General features: G+C 39.3%; 3 protein-coding genes across 6 annotated transcripts; 1 reads left to right on the plus strand and 2 right to left on the minus strand.

Annotated features, from left to right (window-relative positions):
• Positions 1-163: 163 nt before the first annotated feature.
• Positions 164-3,443, plus strand: LOC132797198 (trimeric intracellular cation channel type 1B.1). Of its 2 annotated transcripts, none has more exons than XM_060808768.1 (4): positions 164-412; positions 1,359-1,685; positions 2,041-2,313; positions 2,380-3,443. In XM_060808768.1, the coding sequence occupies exons 2-4, from the start codon at positions 1,408-1,410 to the stop codon at positions 2,657-2,659; spliced, it is 831 nt and encodes a 276-aa protein (XP_060664751.1). In that variant the 5' UTR covers positions 164-412; positions 1,359-1,407; the 3' UTR covers positions 2,660-3,443. The 2 variants fall into 2 exon arrangements, with proteins under 2 accessions (XP_060664751.1, XP_060664752.1); XM_060808769.1 differs by lacking the exon at positions 164-412 and adding an exon at positions 966-1,080.
• On the minus strand, positions 3,091-6,090 carry LOC132797194 (negative elongation factor D). Of its 2 annotated transcripts, none has more exons than XM_060808759.1 (5): positions 5,625-6,090; positions 4,820-5,532; positions 4,307-4,753; positions 3,766-4,247; positions 3,091-3,683 (listed from the first exon to the last, which is right to left on the minus strand). In XM_060808759.1, the coding sequence occupies exons 1-5, from the start codon at positions 5,685-5,687 to the stop codon at positions 3,652-3,654; spliced, it is 1,737 nt and encodes a 578-aa protein (XP_060664742.1). In that variant the 5' UTR covers positions 5,688-6,090; the 3' UTR covers positions 3,091-3,651. The 2 variants fall into 2 exon arrangements, with proteins under 2 accessions (XP_060664742.1, XP_060664741.1); XM_060808758.1 differs by having other exon boundaries at positions 4,820-5,535.
• A 106-nt stretch (positions 6,091-6,196) lies between these two features.
• Positions 6,197-10,533, minus strand: LOC132797192 (phospholipid-transporting ATPase IF). Of its 2 annotated transcripts, XM_060808755.1 has the most exons (8): positions 10,460-10,533; positions 10,058-10,389; positions 9,866-9,991; positions 9,256-9,805; positions 8,777-9,191; positions 7,866-8,460; positions 6,895-7,708; positions 6,197-6,751 (listed from the first exon to the last, which is right to left on the minus strand). In XM_060808755.1, the coding sequence occupies exons 2-8, from the start codon at positions 10,266-10,268 to the stop codon at positions 6,232-6,234; spliced, it is 3,231 nt and encodes a 1,076-aa protein (XP_060664738.1). In that variant the 5' UTR covers positions 10,269-10,389; positions 10,460-10,533; the 3' UTR covers positions 6,197-6,231. The 2 variants fall into 2 exon arrangements, with proteins under 2 accessions (XP_060664738.1, XP_060664739.1); XM_060808756.1 differs by lacking the exon at positions 10,460-10,533 and having other exon boundaries at positions 10,054-10,140.
• Positions 10,534-14,016: the final 3,483 nt, after the last annotated feature.

Consider the following 14,016-nt stretch of genomic DNA (forward strand, 5'->3'; position numbering starts at 1 on the left):
AGTTGAATAATGTCATAAATAAATTGTAGCTCCTTTGCGTTGCGGTGAGATATGACGTATACGCTCTTCTCACATATGTACATACATATCAATTAAGAGTTCTAATTATGAGACATAAACACACACGCAGACAATTCCTCTTAGCCATCTAATCGCAAAGCGAAATGAACGAGTGTACAACTACTCAACACACGCACACACACATGTATGCAAATATGTGGTTTGTTTTTTTGTTGGTCTGCAAGTGAAACTCACAGATCTAAATATATAACAAATATATTCCCGAGAGCGGCACAGAATTATCGGAAACAAGCATGAGCATGTAATATACGGGCCAGCTTCGAGCCCAGTCTCCCCGTGTGTTCGTTCGTGCTGCACTCAGCTATCCGTTGTTCGCGTCTCGACGTTGTAGGTAAGTTCAGTTATGTCTATGTCTATATCTATATCTATTCTTTTCTTTCCTTTTTTGTATTATTAATTGTGTGTTATGATTAACTAAATAAATTATCGAAATAAATACGCACTTGTTAAAGCGGAAATGCAATTGCTGCGTAAGGAATAAATAATGTGCATTGCAGGACTCGATTTGTACATTTGTATATGTATGCATGTGTGTGTTTGTTTCGGTGTATAAGTGCATTACCATCTCTCCAAACTTTCGCTGTTCACAAGTTGTGTAGGAAAAGAACGGGCACATGTACATATCCATCTACATATGTATGTATGTGTATGTGTGCAAGTGTGGGCAAGCGGTCATTGTGATGTTGGTGGGGTGTGGGTGGACGGAAGGGATAGCTAGATAGACGGATGATAGAGAGTACTGAGAGAGATAGAGAGAACACACACAACGGACTCGGACCCGGCGCGCACGCTTTTCTCTCGCTGCTGCCGCCGCCATCGCCGCCGATTCATCAGCGCAAATTTATTTTTGGAGCTCTGGCAAAGCAGCGACATTTTTATTTAGACTTGGAATTTGTTTTTGATGTTTTCTACGACATTAACATAGAATTCGACAACTTCTACAACATCTCAGCACAGTATCTGCAACTGTTGCAGCTGCAAATCAACGACGTTGTCGATGTAAGCGCAATCAGCTAATTCAAATTCAACTCAATTACTCTTTTTTAACGTATATACTCGATACCTTACACACATGCATCTATAAGTACTTTATACATACACACTAATACATGTCTATATAGGCATATTTTTGCGAGACAACATCGCATTATTTTTATACACTTTTTGTCGGGTAACACACTACAATTTTTTTTTTTAGTGTTAATTTGTCGTTAATTATATAACACCGAATATATAGCGAAATTGTTTTGTTTTGTTTTCATTTTGTTGGCGAACAGCATTTCTCATCCTTGAAGGCAGCAGCAGGATACAAGATCAGCCGCGATCATGGACCCGGAAGCGTTTTTGGATGTGGCCAATCAGGTCATCAAACTGAAAATGTTTCCGTTCTTCGACATTGCGCACAGTTTACTTGCCGCGCTGGCCGTGCGCGAGGATTTGGGCGCCAACGCTCAGGCCTTCTCCCGCAAGCATCCGCTCGCCTGCTGGCTCTCCACAATGCTGGTCATCTTTGCCGGCGGCATGGTGGCCAACGGTCTGCTCGGCGAGCCCATTCTGGCGCCACTGAAAAACACCGGACAGCTCTTTGTGGGCACTGCCGTATGGTAAGCAAGCAAACACTCTTCGATATGCGCTGATTGCTATGATCATGCTATGGTTTGTGTCTTAACTTTCTTAAAGAAGAAATCTTAAAATCTTGAAATTTCAATTTATTAGTTTATATTAGTAAACTTACAAAACTTAATTTTACTAGAAATTTTCACTTTCGGTCTCAGTATTTGAATTTGATTTAAAGACTACTGCTATTTTATTGTTTAGTTAATATATACTTATTTACCAACTTATGTGCAGACCAGACCCTACACATTATTTATGTATTTTGTAATTTTCTAGTAAAGAAAGTTTGCGATCTGGAATTGTATGAAAGTACTTATAAACTCATGTTGCCCTTTATTTTAGGTACATTGTTTTTTATACACCCTTCGACATTGGCTATAAAGTGGCCAAGTTTCTGCCTGTGAAGATCGTGGCCAGCGCCATGAAGGAGATCTATCGCGCCAAGAAAGTGTATGACGGTGTCGGACATGCGGCCAAATTGTATCCCAATGCCTGGATCATCATGATCATCATTGGCACACTGAAGGGCAATGGCGCCGGCTTCACCAAGCTGATTGAGCGTCTCATTCGCGGCGCTTGGACACCAACCGCCATGGAGTTTATGCAGCCATCCTTGTAAGCCGATTGCCTACCAAAGTGAAAGATAGTTTCTTAAAATTTTCCATTTCATTCACTTTGCAGCTATACAAAGGCATCGTTGCTGGCTTCGATTATCTTTGTGCTCGACAAAAAGACGGATTGGATCTCAGCGCCACACGCTTTAGTTTACTTTGGCATTGTCATATTCTTGGTGTACTTCAAGCTGTCGTCGATCCTCTTGGGCATACACGATCCCTTCCTGCCATTGGAGAACCTGTGCTGTGCCATCTTCTTCGGCGGCATTTGGGATAGCTTGGCCAAGATCTTGGGCCGTGGCCAGGCCAAGGATGGCGATAGTAAAGACGTTAAGAAAAGCAACTAACTAGCTAACACAACAACAGCAAAACACTGACTACTAATTTTCCGAAATTAGTTCATTTTAACTACATTTTTTTATTATTATTATTTGTAATCATCGCGCTGCCAACCAAAGCAACAATTTTGTATTGTTATTCGAACGAACAACGCCCGTTTTTTGTTACCATGTATCGTATCATTTGACAAGTCCTTTTCGATTGTAATCCCGTCAAGACGCTATAGTGAGTATCCTTCCTGTATAATTTGTAATATTAGTAATTTGCATCAGTTTTAATCATGAGCAACAAGTGGGTGTGTCTGCTTATGCTTGACTCTGATAAAAAGTATTGTTCTTAGCTCTTATTTTGTATACTTATTATTTGACTTGACATCAGACATCTTAGGACGACGAGTAATTAAATTTACGATTTTACTTATCTACACAATTTGCTCAACTTTTATGTTTTTTTTTTGTAATTCTTCGGCAACGTCGAAGGCTCGCCTATAAACGCTCAATTTTATATTTACATTATTGTATATTTAAATGAATCTGTTTTTTTTACTTTGTGTGTAAATATTACATAGTCAATGCAATTTTTTGTTTAAAAAAAAGTGTTGCAACGAGTCATAATTTTAAGAAGTTGGAACACAACATACAAAAACTTTTTTTTAGTTAGTTACAAATGAGAAACAAAAGAAAACATATTATAATTAAACACGCATTCATGCAATTGACGACGATCCTCTGTATGAGTTACTAATAATGATCATTGGTTGCAATAAAAATAAAACAAAAAACAAACGAAAACTACGTGAACTTTGAATTTGCTTACCATGGATTCGAGTGAGACAGAAAAAAGGAAAACGCATTAAAAGAGTGTTGATATCGAGTGTATAGAATATATTTATATATATATAATATATACGTATATGAAAAATTTGATAACTGGACTCTTTACACATACATGATGGACTTATATATACGGTTTTGTACTTAGAATGCTATATAATTGTTTGCTATAGAGTGGTGTAATTGTGCTTACAGTGAACTGCAAATAACAAAAGGGAAGAGAGAGAATGAGAGAGATTAACACATCGACATCGATCGAGATGTATAATTTCATGCCTTACCAATGAATTCAGAAACAGGATCGTTATCGCCCTCGCCACGCATCGTTCCGGTGATCTCCTCGTTCTCGACCATGGGCAGAAAGAGTTGCACAAATTCAGGGGAATATGGATGCGTTATTGTCTCAAGCACTTCGGTAACAAAATAACGTATCAACGAGATGTCCGTGTCCTCGATGGCACAGCATTGTTTAATATAGCGAAGCACGGGCACAACACACCCGCGTGTCAGCAGATTGACCATGCGATCCAATATCATCTTCTTCATCTCCAACTGCACAAGTATCTCCAGCTCATCCTGTTTCGATTCAAATAAGCGAATCAATAGAAATAAAATTTGCTGCTGTAACGTTGGATGCACGCCTGCCACCTCGTCCAGCACAGCCAAATGCGTGGGACAGCTGTCGGTGGAGAGCTTAAAATACGATGGTTCCATCACCACATTCTCAATCCAACGTATCACACCAACGCCCACAACGGGATATCTGCAAGACAATTTAGAAAGGATTACTGTCAAGTACTTTCAAGCACTTGCAATGCTTACTTAATGCAATTGTAAAGCGTCTGCAGTTCGGCAATCAATTCCGTTGAGCCCTGATCCACAATGCAGATAGCGTGCGCCTTCTCTATAGCCTGTATGGTGCTCTTCAGCTCGTCCTTGTTGAGCAGCCGCTCCGTTAGCGGTCGCTTCTTTGCCGGCTGATCGATAACGGACGATGCGTACGCCAGCAGAAAGACATATTTTGGTTTGTGTTCGGGATTGATTTTAACGCTCGCCCGGAACAGGGCATCGACCAGCAGCTCGAGAAATTGTGGATTGCGTATGAGGTCAATTGGTGGCGGATCAGAGCCCGAATAGTTGCGAAACAGCACCGTTATGTCAGCCGGATTCAAGGTATTGCGTGTTAGCATTGAGGTAAGCGCTTGACATGCCTGCGGATAGACAGCCGAACCATTCAGAGCCATCGTTATGGGAGTAACATTTTGATTGCTAGAATAAAAGAATATAGATTAGTGAGTGATAAGTTGGGATTCAACCGGACGAGCGAAGTATTACTTTTGCAGTGCGTATTTGATGATCTCCTGTGACAATCGCTTCATGTTGAAGCCACCCTTCTGCTCCTGACTGAGCACCTGGATCAGAACCTGAGAATAAACATACGTGTGCTGGCCATGACACACCATGCGAGCACACTCCTGTATCGCGCCGTGCACATCATCTGGATTGTTCAAGAACTTGACAATCGATGTCTTTAGCACACGCGAGAAGACTTCGATTTGCTGCGCTGCCGTCGAGATTGAGGTAATTTCACTTTGGAAGCCCGCGTCTGATATCAGTTTTATTGTAAAATTGAGCATAAGGCAATCGGGGTATTCTTCGGCCAAACGATATATCAACGATCGCCACGTATAATGATCTATCATCTCCGTTAACCAATCTGGCGTCTCACCCTCCTCTGTGAATATCGTGTCAGCCTTCTTTGGGTCGAAGGACTTAAGAATCATTTCCTTTAAATGATTCTCAACCATTGCCTGAACTTCAGTCACTTTGACGCCGGCTAATATCAACCATTCAGCCAGCAGATTGGCCATCTGGGCGACGGCTTTGTAGTTCTCCGACAACATGGAAATGACTTCTTCGGGCGAGCCACCAGATTGGAAGTAACGCTTCAATTGCGTAAATATTCCCGGCTCCATTATGTAATCCGGTGTTAGGAATTTCTCCAGACATTCTTTAATTGTTTTCTGTGGATTATCCTCGTGCACTTCCTGCTGCATATTGGCAACAACAATATGAAATTGACAGTCGAGTTTATTGTTTTGATTGGCAATTGACGTAAACATTGAAAATAACAACAAACCTCGCCGCTTGCAGTTTGTTTTGCTCGGCCCTGCCAGCCGGAATCATCATATTCCACTTCCATGGTCGTTTTAAAAGCGGTGCATTCACGAAATCAACACTTATGCTTAATATTATTATTTTTATTTATAATAGGCACGTACAGACTAAATCGATAATTTATTGCTATCGATATGTACATTTTACGCGCAAATACCCGATATTTTCGCGGCTTATCGTACGATATAAATTTCCTTAACATCGTCATTGTACAGTACATAAAAATGCATAATACATTTTTGAAAAATATATTTTAAAATTTTTGCAACAATTTGTGATAAAAAATTAAAAAATAAACCTTTTATTCAAGTTTGTGTGTAGTATTTATATCGATAGCATATCGATTTAAAGTATCGCATGAATATCATCCCCCACTATTTATGGTGTTTTTTGGTATTGTGGTGCTGTGAACTGTACTTTACGCCAACGTAACCAGTTAATCGATATTTCGAAATATCGAAAAGCAGTCGTGGGTGCGTCTGTAAACTTAACATAGTCTGTTAACTTTCCAGAATTACAGTTACAAAAATGGAGTCGTTTTAAAAAATATTTATTCACACAAGTTCAACTTAGGCTGCTAAGCTTTTCGGTAAATTACTTTTCTTCGACTCGCGATTTTTACGCAGCGCCGGCTCCAAAAACATATCATTCACTGCTTTCATAAGAAAATCGGGCACCAAACATGCGACCGTTGTGATTATAATATAAAGCCACATTGGAAGAGAGCTCAGGAATTGGTTGTAGACGTGATACAACGTATTGCCGCTGCCCAAATTGTAAAGGTAAGTGCTTAGCATAAATGCAATTATTGACAGCACAATGAATGCAAAATTCAAATAGCTCATGTAGTGCGATACCAAAAACACCTTAATATTGCCCACTAAAACCAACACCATGATCAGCATCGTGCCAAAGGTAGAAAAGTCCGCCGTTTGTCCGTGCTTAAAAACGACGTTGTTGTCATACAAAACCCAATAGGCAAAGTAGAATATGATAAGCATTTGAAGAGCGCCGTTTAAAATCCATATTATAAATGTTTTCCAAGTGGTTAGCTGGTTATGAGATATTCCCTTGTATAAGCCGGGGAATCTGAAATGTTACAATAAGTAATATAAATAATGATTAGTGTGACCTGCGCCGCTAAAGGTCTGCGAATATAACGGATTTTTTCCCGCTTTTGGTAGTTTTTTAACTTCAATGATAAATCTTAAGCTAGTTTTTAGAGCACTCACCTGAGCAAAGTGTTCTCACTATAGTGCTTGTCGGACATGGCCAAATAAGTGAAACTGAACGATATGTAGATAATGTCGAATAGCCACAGATACAAGTCATTATATACTGAGGTAGCTGAGAACAAATCATACACCTGAAACAGCGCCATGCAGCCGGTGATGATGATGTTCTTATAGCAATAGAAGAGCACGAGGAATGCCAAACGTTCCGTATTATAATGGCCATGGACGAGCAGTAAACGCTGCAGCATATCAAACTTGGCAATGGCGTAGTCGGCACTTCTGGCCGCCTGTTTGCCCTCTCTACCCGGAATGCCGATGCCAATGTGCGCCTCCTGAATCATGGACACATCGTTGGCGCCATCACCAATGGCGGCCGTGATGTGTTTGCCTGACTTCTTGATCAGCATGACAATCTCGCTCTTCTGCAGCGGACTCAATCGACAGCAGAGTACCGCCTTGCATCGAAGCGCCAGGTCGGCAAACTCTTTGGGCATATGCATTAACAAGGCAGCCACAGTGATGCCATCGATGACCAGAGCTGTGGGCAGTTTCTTACCATCACTGTTCAGGCTATTCTCTATCTGCTTGAGTCGAGCGGACAGTTCCGCGGGATCGGTAAGGTTGATGAGAAAATGTACCTCGGCGGCGGGAGGAATGTGCTTGCAGGCCATGCCAATGTTGAAAGCAGTCTCTACTTTGTCACCTGTTAGTACCCAAATCTTGACGCCAGCTTCCTGCAAAGCGACTAACGTCTGATCCACATTGTCCTGCAGTGCATCCTCCAAGGCGGTGGCACCCAATAGATCAAGTTCTGCAAGTGAAAAAAGCTTTAAAACATCAGCCATAATCAATTGTCTCCGTCTGTCCTGCTGTCCGCTTGTTTAAGTATTTACATCTTAGTCAATTATATGATTGTCACTGGTAAGATTGTTGTATAATATTGTCGTTCCCTAGAACCGATTGCTTACCCACTTCAATAGTCTCATAGCACTGCTCAATCAGTTCCTTGCGATTAGTCAGTTGTATATTGGCATTATTCAACGCAGACACAAATGCCGCATATTCACTCTCGGTCAGCATTCGTCGGGCCACGGCCAGTGTGCGTAATCCTTCCTTGGCGTACTCTGTGATCTGTTCATCAACCTGGGTGATTTGTGCTGACTTTTTGCATCTGGGTAGAATGGATGTTTCGGCACCTTTGCTATAAAGCCACAGCACATCGTTCTCATCGCGCATAATGACGCTCATGCGTTTCCTATCCGAGCTAAACTCGAGCACTTGCAGACGCTCGTATTGGAATTCCTGAACATCGCTGCTGCCCTGCTTGAGGAGATTTAAATGCAACGTATTGTTATCGATGCTCTTGAAGATCAGGCCCAACCGCGCGCAGCCCTCTAAGATGGCCTTCTCATCGGGACTCGAAGCCTGATAGCGGCTAATAATATCACTGGTAATTAAACTATCGTGCTCGGATTGCTTTTCATCCGTTCCCTCGACGTTGGGCTCCAAAATGTCAACGGTGTGGCACAGGGCAAGTGCCTCAAAGAAGTCCCGAACTTCGGGCTGTGAAAGATAATAATTGCATTGCATAGTGTAGTCAACTCATTATGTAGACTAAAAATAGTTTATATTAGTTTGTGGTTGAAAAAAATATGTGGGATCATAGTGAATCATAGCTTTCAGTCTGTGTTCTAAATGAACTTGAGTTAAGTTTAAAGTTTCATATAATTCCATTTCGTCGTGTGACTTCTTAAGATACTGCTAAGCTATCTGATTAGTTTGTTTCGTGTAGAATTTTATTTAGATAGCATCCAAAGTGAAAAAGTAATTCTGAAACTGACGGAGAGTTGATAGAACTTCCATTCCATTCGTGACTTACCTCCATGGTGTTTAGTTCTAAACGCTCTTCTGTGGTGGGACAATACAATCGGGTGTTTTCCAATTGATAATTGCGACCGCCGGTGAAGCACTTGAGGAATATCATTTGGTTCTTGGTAAGCGTGCCAGTTTTATCCGAAAATAAAATGTTAATCTGTCCCAAATCCTCGTTCAAGTTGGAGGCATTAACGCCGCAAGGCTGATCGGTTTCCGCATCGTATAAGAACAGATCCGATTTCATGAAGAGGGCGCCAAAGACACGGTACAACTCAATGTTCATGTACATCGAAATGGGCACCATATAGTTGAAGAGTATGAGAAAGGACAGAAAGTCCTCAAAGATTTGCCACACCGCATTATAATCGGGCAACTCACCCAAATAGTAGACAGCCGGATAAACATCGCGAGCCTTTTGCCTGCCAACAAGAAGTGTGTAAAAAACCACTTCAAATTTTTTACATAAAAAAATATTCAACGCACCTCTCGATGAGATAGAGAATTAGGACAACCACAACCATGCCCACAATGAGGGCAATGATGAACTTGTTGATGTACTGTTCGCTGGAGGCGGATTTGTTGCCCGTGTAGCGACTGTTTAGCTGCAGCTTCGTTGACATTCCCGTGTAGATGGCACAACCGATGACACGACCCTGACCTTTAATGCGAACGCCGCGCAGCAATAGATTCTCAATGGACAGCGGAATGGCATCTCTGGAGCTGGCATCATCGAATTCGAGGCGACCATTGAAACTGTAGAGATCCGGCGTGGACTGCTCACAGACAATGCTGCCCAGCTGCTTGTCCAGCTCCAGCGAGACGTAATCATAATTACTGGGCACAAAGACGGTCTTCAGATTCGTCTCGCCATCCAGATTGGCGGTGTTCACAAAGCACAGGCCTTCGGAGGCGCTGGAATGCAGCAGCACAAGATCACAGGGCACATCGCTGGCGTTGTTGACGATCACCAGATCTCCGGGCGCAATGAATGCTGCCTCAATGCACAACTCTTTGCCCTGACGTATGACAGTAACTGCAAAAGAGAAGATACCTAGTTGAGTTGATATGTCGGATGGTTGAAGGAGTGCTTCACCTTTTGTGGTGTTGACGATTTTATCGCTTTTGGAACGCGCATAATCCTCGAGTCCCTCCTTCAAAGCGGTGACAATCATGACGAAGAGCAAAGGTAACAACGATGTCAATGGATCAATTGTATCATCTATAGGAATGCAAAAGTATTACAAGTATTTAACGATTACAAAAAATATTTATAATATTTACATACTGACGAAGAACGAGACAATTGTGATGATTAGAAAGTAAAAGTAAACCGCTCTTCGGAATTGCTCGTAAAAGTTCAGCGGTATAAAGGTGAGCCAAGTGTATTTCGTAGTTCTCACACGATTCAGGGGCTTTCTAGTCTTATGCTGTTGTCCTTGGCTGATGGCGATGCGCAGAGGTGGCAGCTCCTTGCTGCGCTTCCCACTTGTTGTCATGTTGAGGCTGCCAACTTGCTGCTTTAAGTTTTAATTGCTTTCTGATGGGGGTCTATAAACAATTATGATGGATTATGGAGGGGCTAGCACACGAGTGTTATCTTGCCATGCTCAACGTCGACTGAAATTGGGTAAACACATTTTAAATTGGAAGTTCTCCATAGTCGATTATATAGTCTTGGTACTCATACTTAAGCCTAATCGTTTAATCAGTTAAGCGAACATCCTGTTCAGCAGGCGAAAGAGTGTGTTTGATTTACTTTCCTTGAAATCCCCAGAGTATTATCAACATACTATACCAATGTATATATATATATATATATATATTTAAATATATATATATGTTAATGCGTCTATTATTGGAACTAATTGTAATACACTTTGTTTAGCTATCGAGTTGAAATACAAATATAGCCTGCATTTTGCATGATAATTGTTCTACATGTTGTCGTTTCAATAGATTAACATTAACGTTAGATTAGATATAGCAAATTCCCACTTATATAGCATATAGCAAAATTCTATATATGTGTAGAGCTGCTGTATATAGTAACTGGCAATATAATATTGCTGACCACTTCAGCACATACTTATTTATAAGTATTTTAGGCAAAGTGCCAGTAAGCAATTGTCGTGTTCTGGTCATTGACTTTGACTTCGACTTCGAACGCTACTTAGACTTGCAGGAAGTGTGCAACAAGTGACGACATTATCTTTTGCAATCTATAGTAGCTGAGCTTTGCGTTGAGCTACACTTCTGAAATTTTGTGGAGCAATTTGAAATGCTGTTTTATGATTTAGTACAACTTCTTTACAACTTGAATTCCCTTTTTTGTATCTTTAGCCTTAAATATCATTCTCAATCGTTATCAAACTTGTTCGCACTTCTTTAATCACACTAGATCACACTTGGCAAGTCGTTGAGCATAGTTCAACGATGTCACTGACTAAGTGCCAAAGATATGGCGACCTCTTCGATATGGTTTTGAGTTTGGGGTGACGCATCTGGCTCAAATAATCAGTTGGGCGTTCACCCTTAACATGGGTTGGTCTGATTCACATGCCAAATGCTATGCTCAACGTAAATAATTGAATATAATAAAATAACTATTAATGGGTCTTGCACGCATTAAGTGCTTTACAGGTTTTACGTTTTTAAACTTAAAAGATGTTTGATAAAATAATTTTAAAATGTGTTACTCTCTAATATTCACAATAATAATAAGCTTTTCAAAAGTTGACTTATTTCTTGTACATTTAAAGTTTGTTTGCTTTGGATATATGCGGGATGACGTTTTTTCCGATAAGCTATATAATTGTCCAGTCTATGACTATACAAAAAAAAAAGAAAATTTCCCAAACCGTAGCGCAAACCCGAATTCAAAAGCTCAACGGCTTTTGCCTTTCGGACACAACGAATGGCCGTGAGTCAAGTTTTTGTTGTTTGGGTTTTCTGCCCTCTCTCTCTATCTTACTCTCTTTCGCTGTGTGTATGTGTGTGTGTGCGGCGTATACATATATGATTCAATGCTTTAAGATAAGATATTGTTATCGACTTTATCTCTTTGGTTTCGTTTCAACAAAAAAAAAATAATAATAATAATTCGTAATAGTCGCCGGTTGGGAGTTTAAGAGAGCAAAGCATTAGACGACACAATTCTCTCGCTCTTTGCAGAAAGTTTCTTTGGTTTATCTCTAAGCATTATTTCGATATATATTGTGTATATAGTATATATCTTTAGAGCAAATGTTCTGGCACCGCACTCTGTTGCGCTCTTCGATACGTGTGACCCCAGAGTATGAAATTGACGCGATATTACAAATTATTCGCATATCACAATCAACATATGTACATATACCCTTAATACCCCTGATATATTTGACGTATGCATGTAGGTGTGTGCGCCTCACACACACACACACATTCATACAGAGGCACACGCACACAGTCACAACATCATGATTTGTACTATCGCTATCAACAATTCTTCGACAGTTTGCCGATAGATCAGTTTGCGCGTGGAAGGAAGGCTTCTCCTTCCCATTTGTTTTGTATACTCGCCCGCTGCATGTGAACAACTAGTAATACAATAAATATATATATATGTATATATATACATATTTCATAGATCTACAACGAAGATATAGCTCTTCCGATACTCAAGAAATCTACGCTTAAGCACACAACAACAACAACACACAACAACAAATATGGTATGTTTACATATCGCTAAAGTTGAATACAAATTATGCTATATATTGTATATAGAAAATATAAAAACACATTACTATCACTATCTATCCTAGTGATTTCGAGTACCTTTAGTTCTGTTGTAAAACTGATTACAACGTCGGTGACAAGTGACAATTTCAAGTACCATAATTACACTAATCTAGATGTAGATACAACTGGAGACGTGCTCTCTCCTCATAAGTCTTTCCAAATGAAGTGATTACAGCTAAAAATCCAATTTATTTTCAAGTGCAAATTTTACAAATAAATTAAATGTGTTTTTAGTGTTGTATATGGATATTCCCCAAGGTAATCAAATACATTTTTATATTTTGTTTCCCAATCTTACCATTAGGGAATATAATCCGTCAATGAATTTACTTCAAACTTGACAAAAAGTTAAAATATTTACATTTACAGCCATGTTCATTGAAATAGCAGAATCTACAATATTATAACCACAATTTCAAGACAAAGTTGTATATCCTTTATTTTGATTACCTTGGAATCGAACCATTTCTTAGCACCAATTAAAGTGCAAAATAATATTTTGGCATACATTTTTTTTTGCACTCATCAAAGAAATAACCGTAAATTGATAACAAGTTTCATTGTTGTAAAAGAGTTATCAATCTTATATATTCACAGTGCATTTTTTTATAAGTTCTTTCAAAAATTGTGCGCAATAATTACAGTTCTCGTGTTTATTCTGAATTTCCCTCAAATTTTTTTGTGTAACTATTTATATATTATAAAATTAATTGATTCAATTGGGAAATACCAAACAAAGCGTGTACGGAAATTGTTTACCTTAAAATGTTTTTACTGCAAAGTGCTCGACTTTGATATACCCTCTAAAAAGTTCTAAAGCTTTACAGAGAATGTATTTTATTTTAAATTGAGAACTCTTTTCTGTTTATGAAATATCTAAAATAGCTGAAGAATAAATAAATATTATTTGTAATGTATTTATTCTTTATAAATATTATCTTACTAAAGTATATATTACATTTTTTGTTTATTTTTGATTTTTATTCTTGAATTCCAACAACCCTTTAGAAAAATTGTGTTCATTGCGCGCCTGGCTATCGTACACTTCACTGACAATCACTCATTACGGGGGATTAGGCATAAAAAAGGCTGGAGTTTTTTCATGATTCATACAATTTTTTTATATAAACATAAATTGGAATCGGAGTAGATACTGAGGAATGCAAATGACAAGTTCATTTTTATATAGTAATCAATTCCTTGATTGACATTTTTGTCGAGGGTATTAAGTAGTCTGCAACTTTTTGTTGTTGCTAGCGCTCCCAAAAGATTATTATTCTTTACAGATCTATTAAGATAACTCTGGGAGTGGCAAGAATTCTGTCGTCAATTTGCATATTTGTCGGATTCCCCACGAAGTATGCAACGATAAATTGTGGTTAAGAAACGATATAAATAACTGGAGCAATTGTGGCTTTATTGAAGGGTCATTAAAGATTAATAAAGATTTTATGAATAGCAGAT

The sequence above is a fragment of the Drosophila nasuta genome, chromosome X, assembly GCF_023558535.2.
Source record: "Drosophila nasuta strain 15112-1781.00 chromosome X, ASM2355853v1, whole genome shotgun sequence".
NCBI lineage: Eukaryota > Metazoa > Arthropoda > Insecta > Diptera > Drosophilidae > Drosophila > Drosophila nasuta.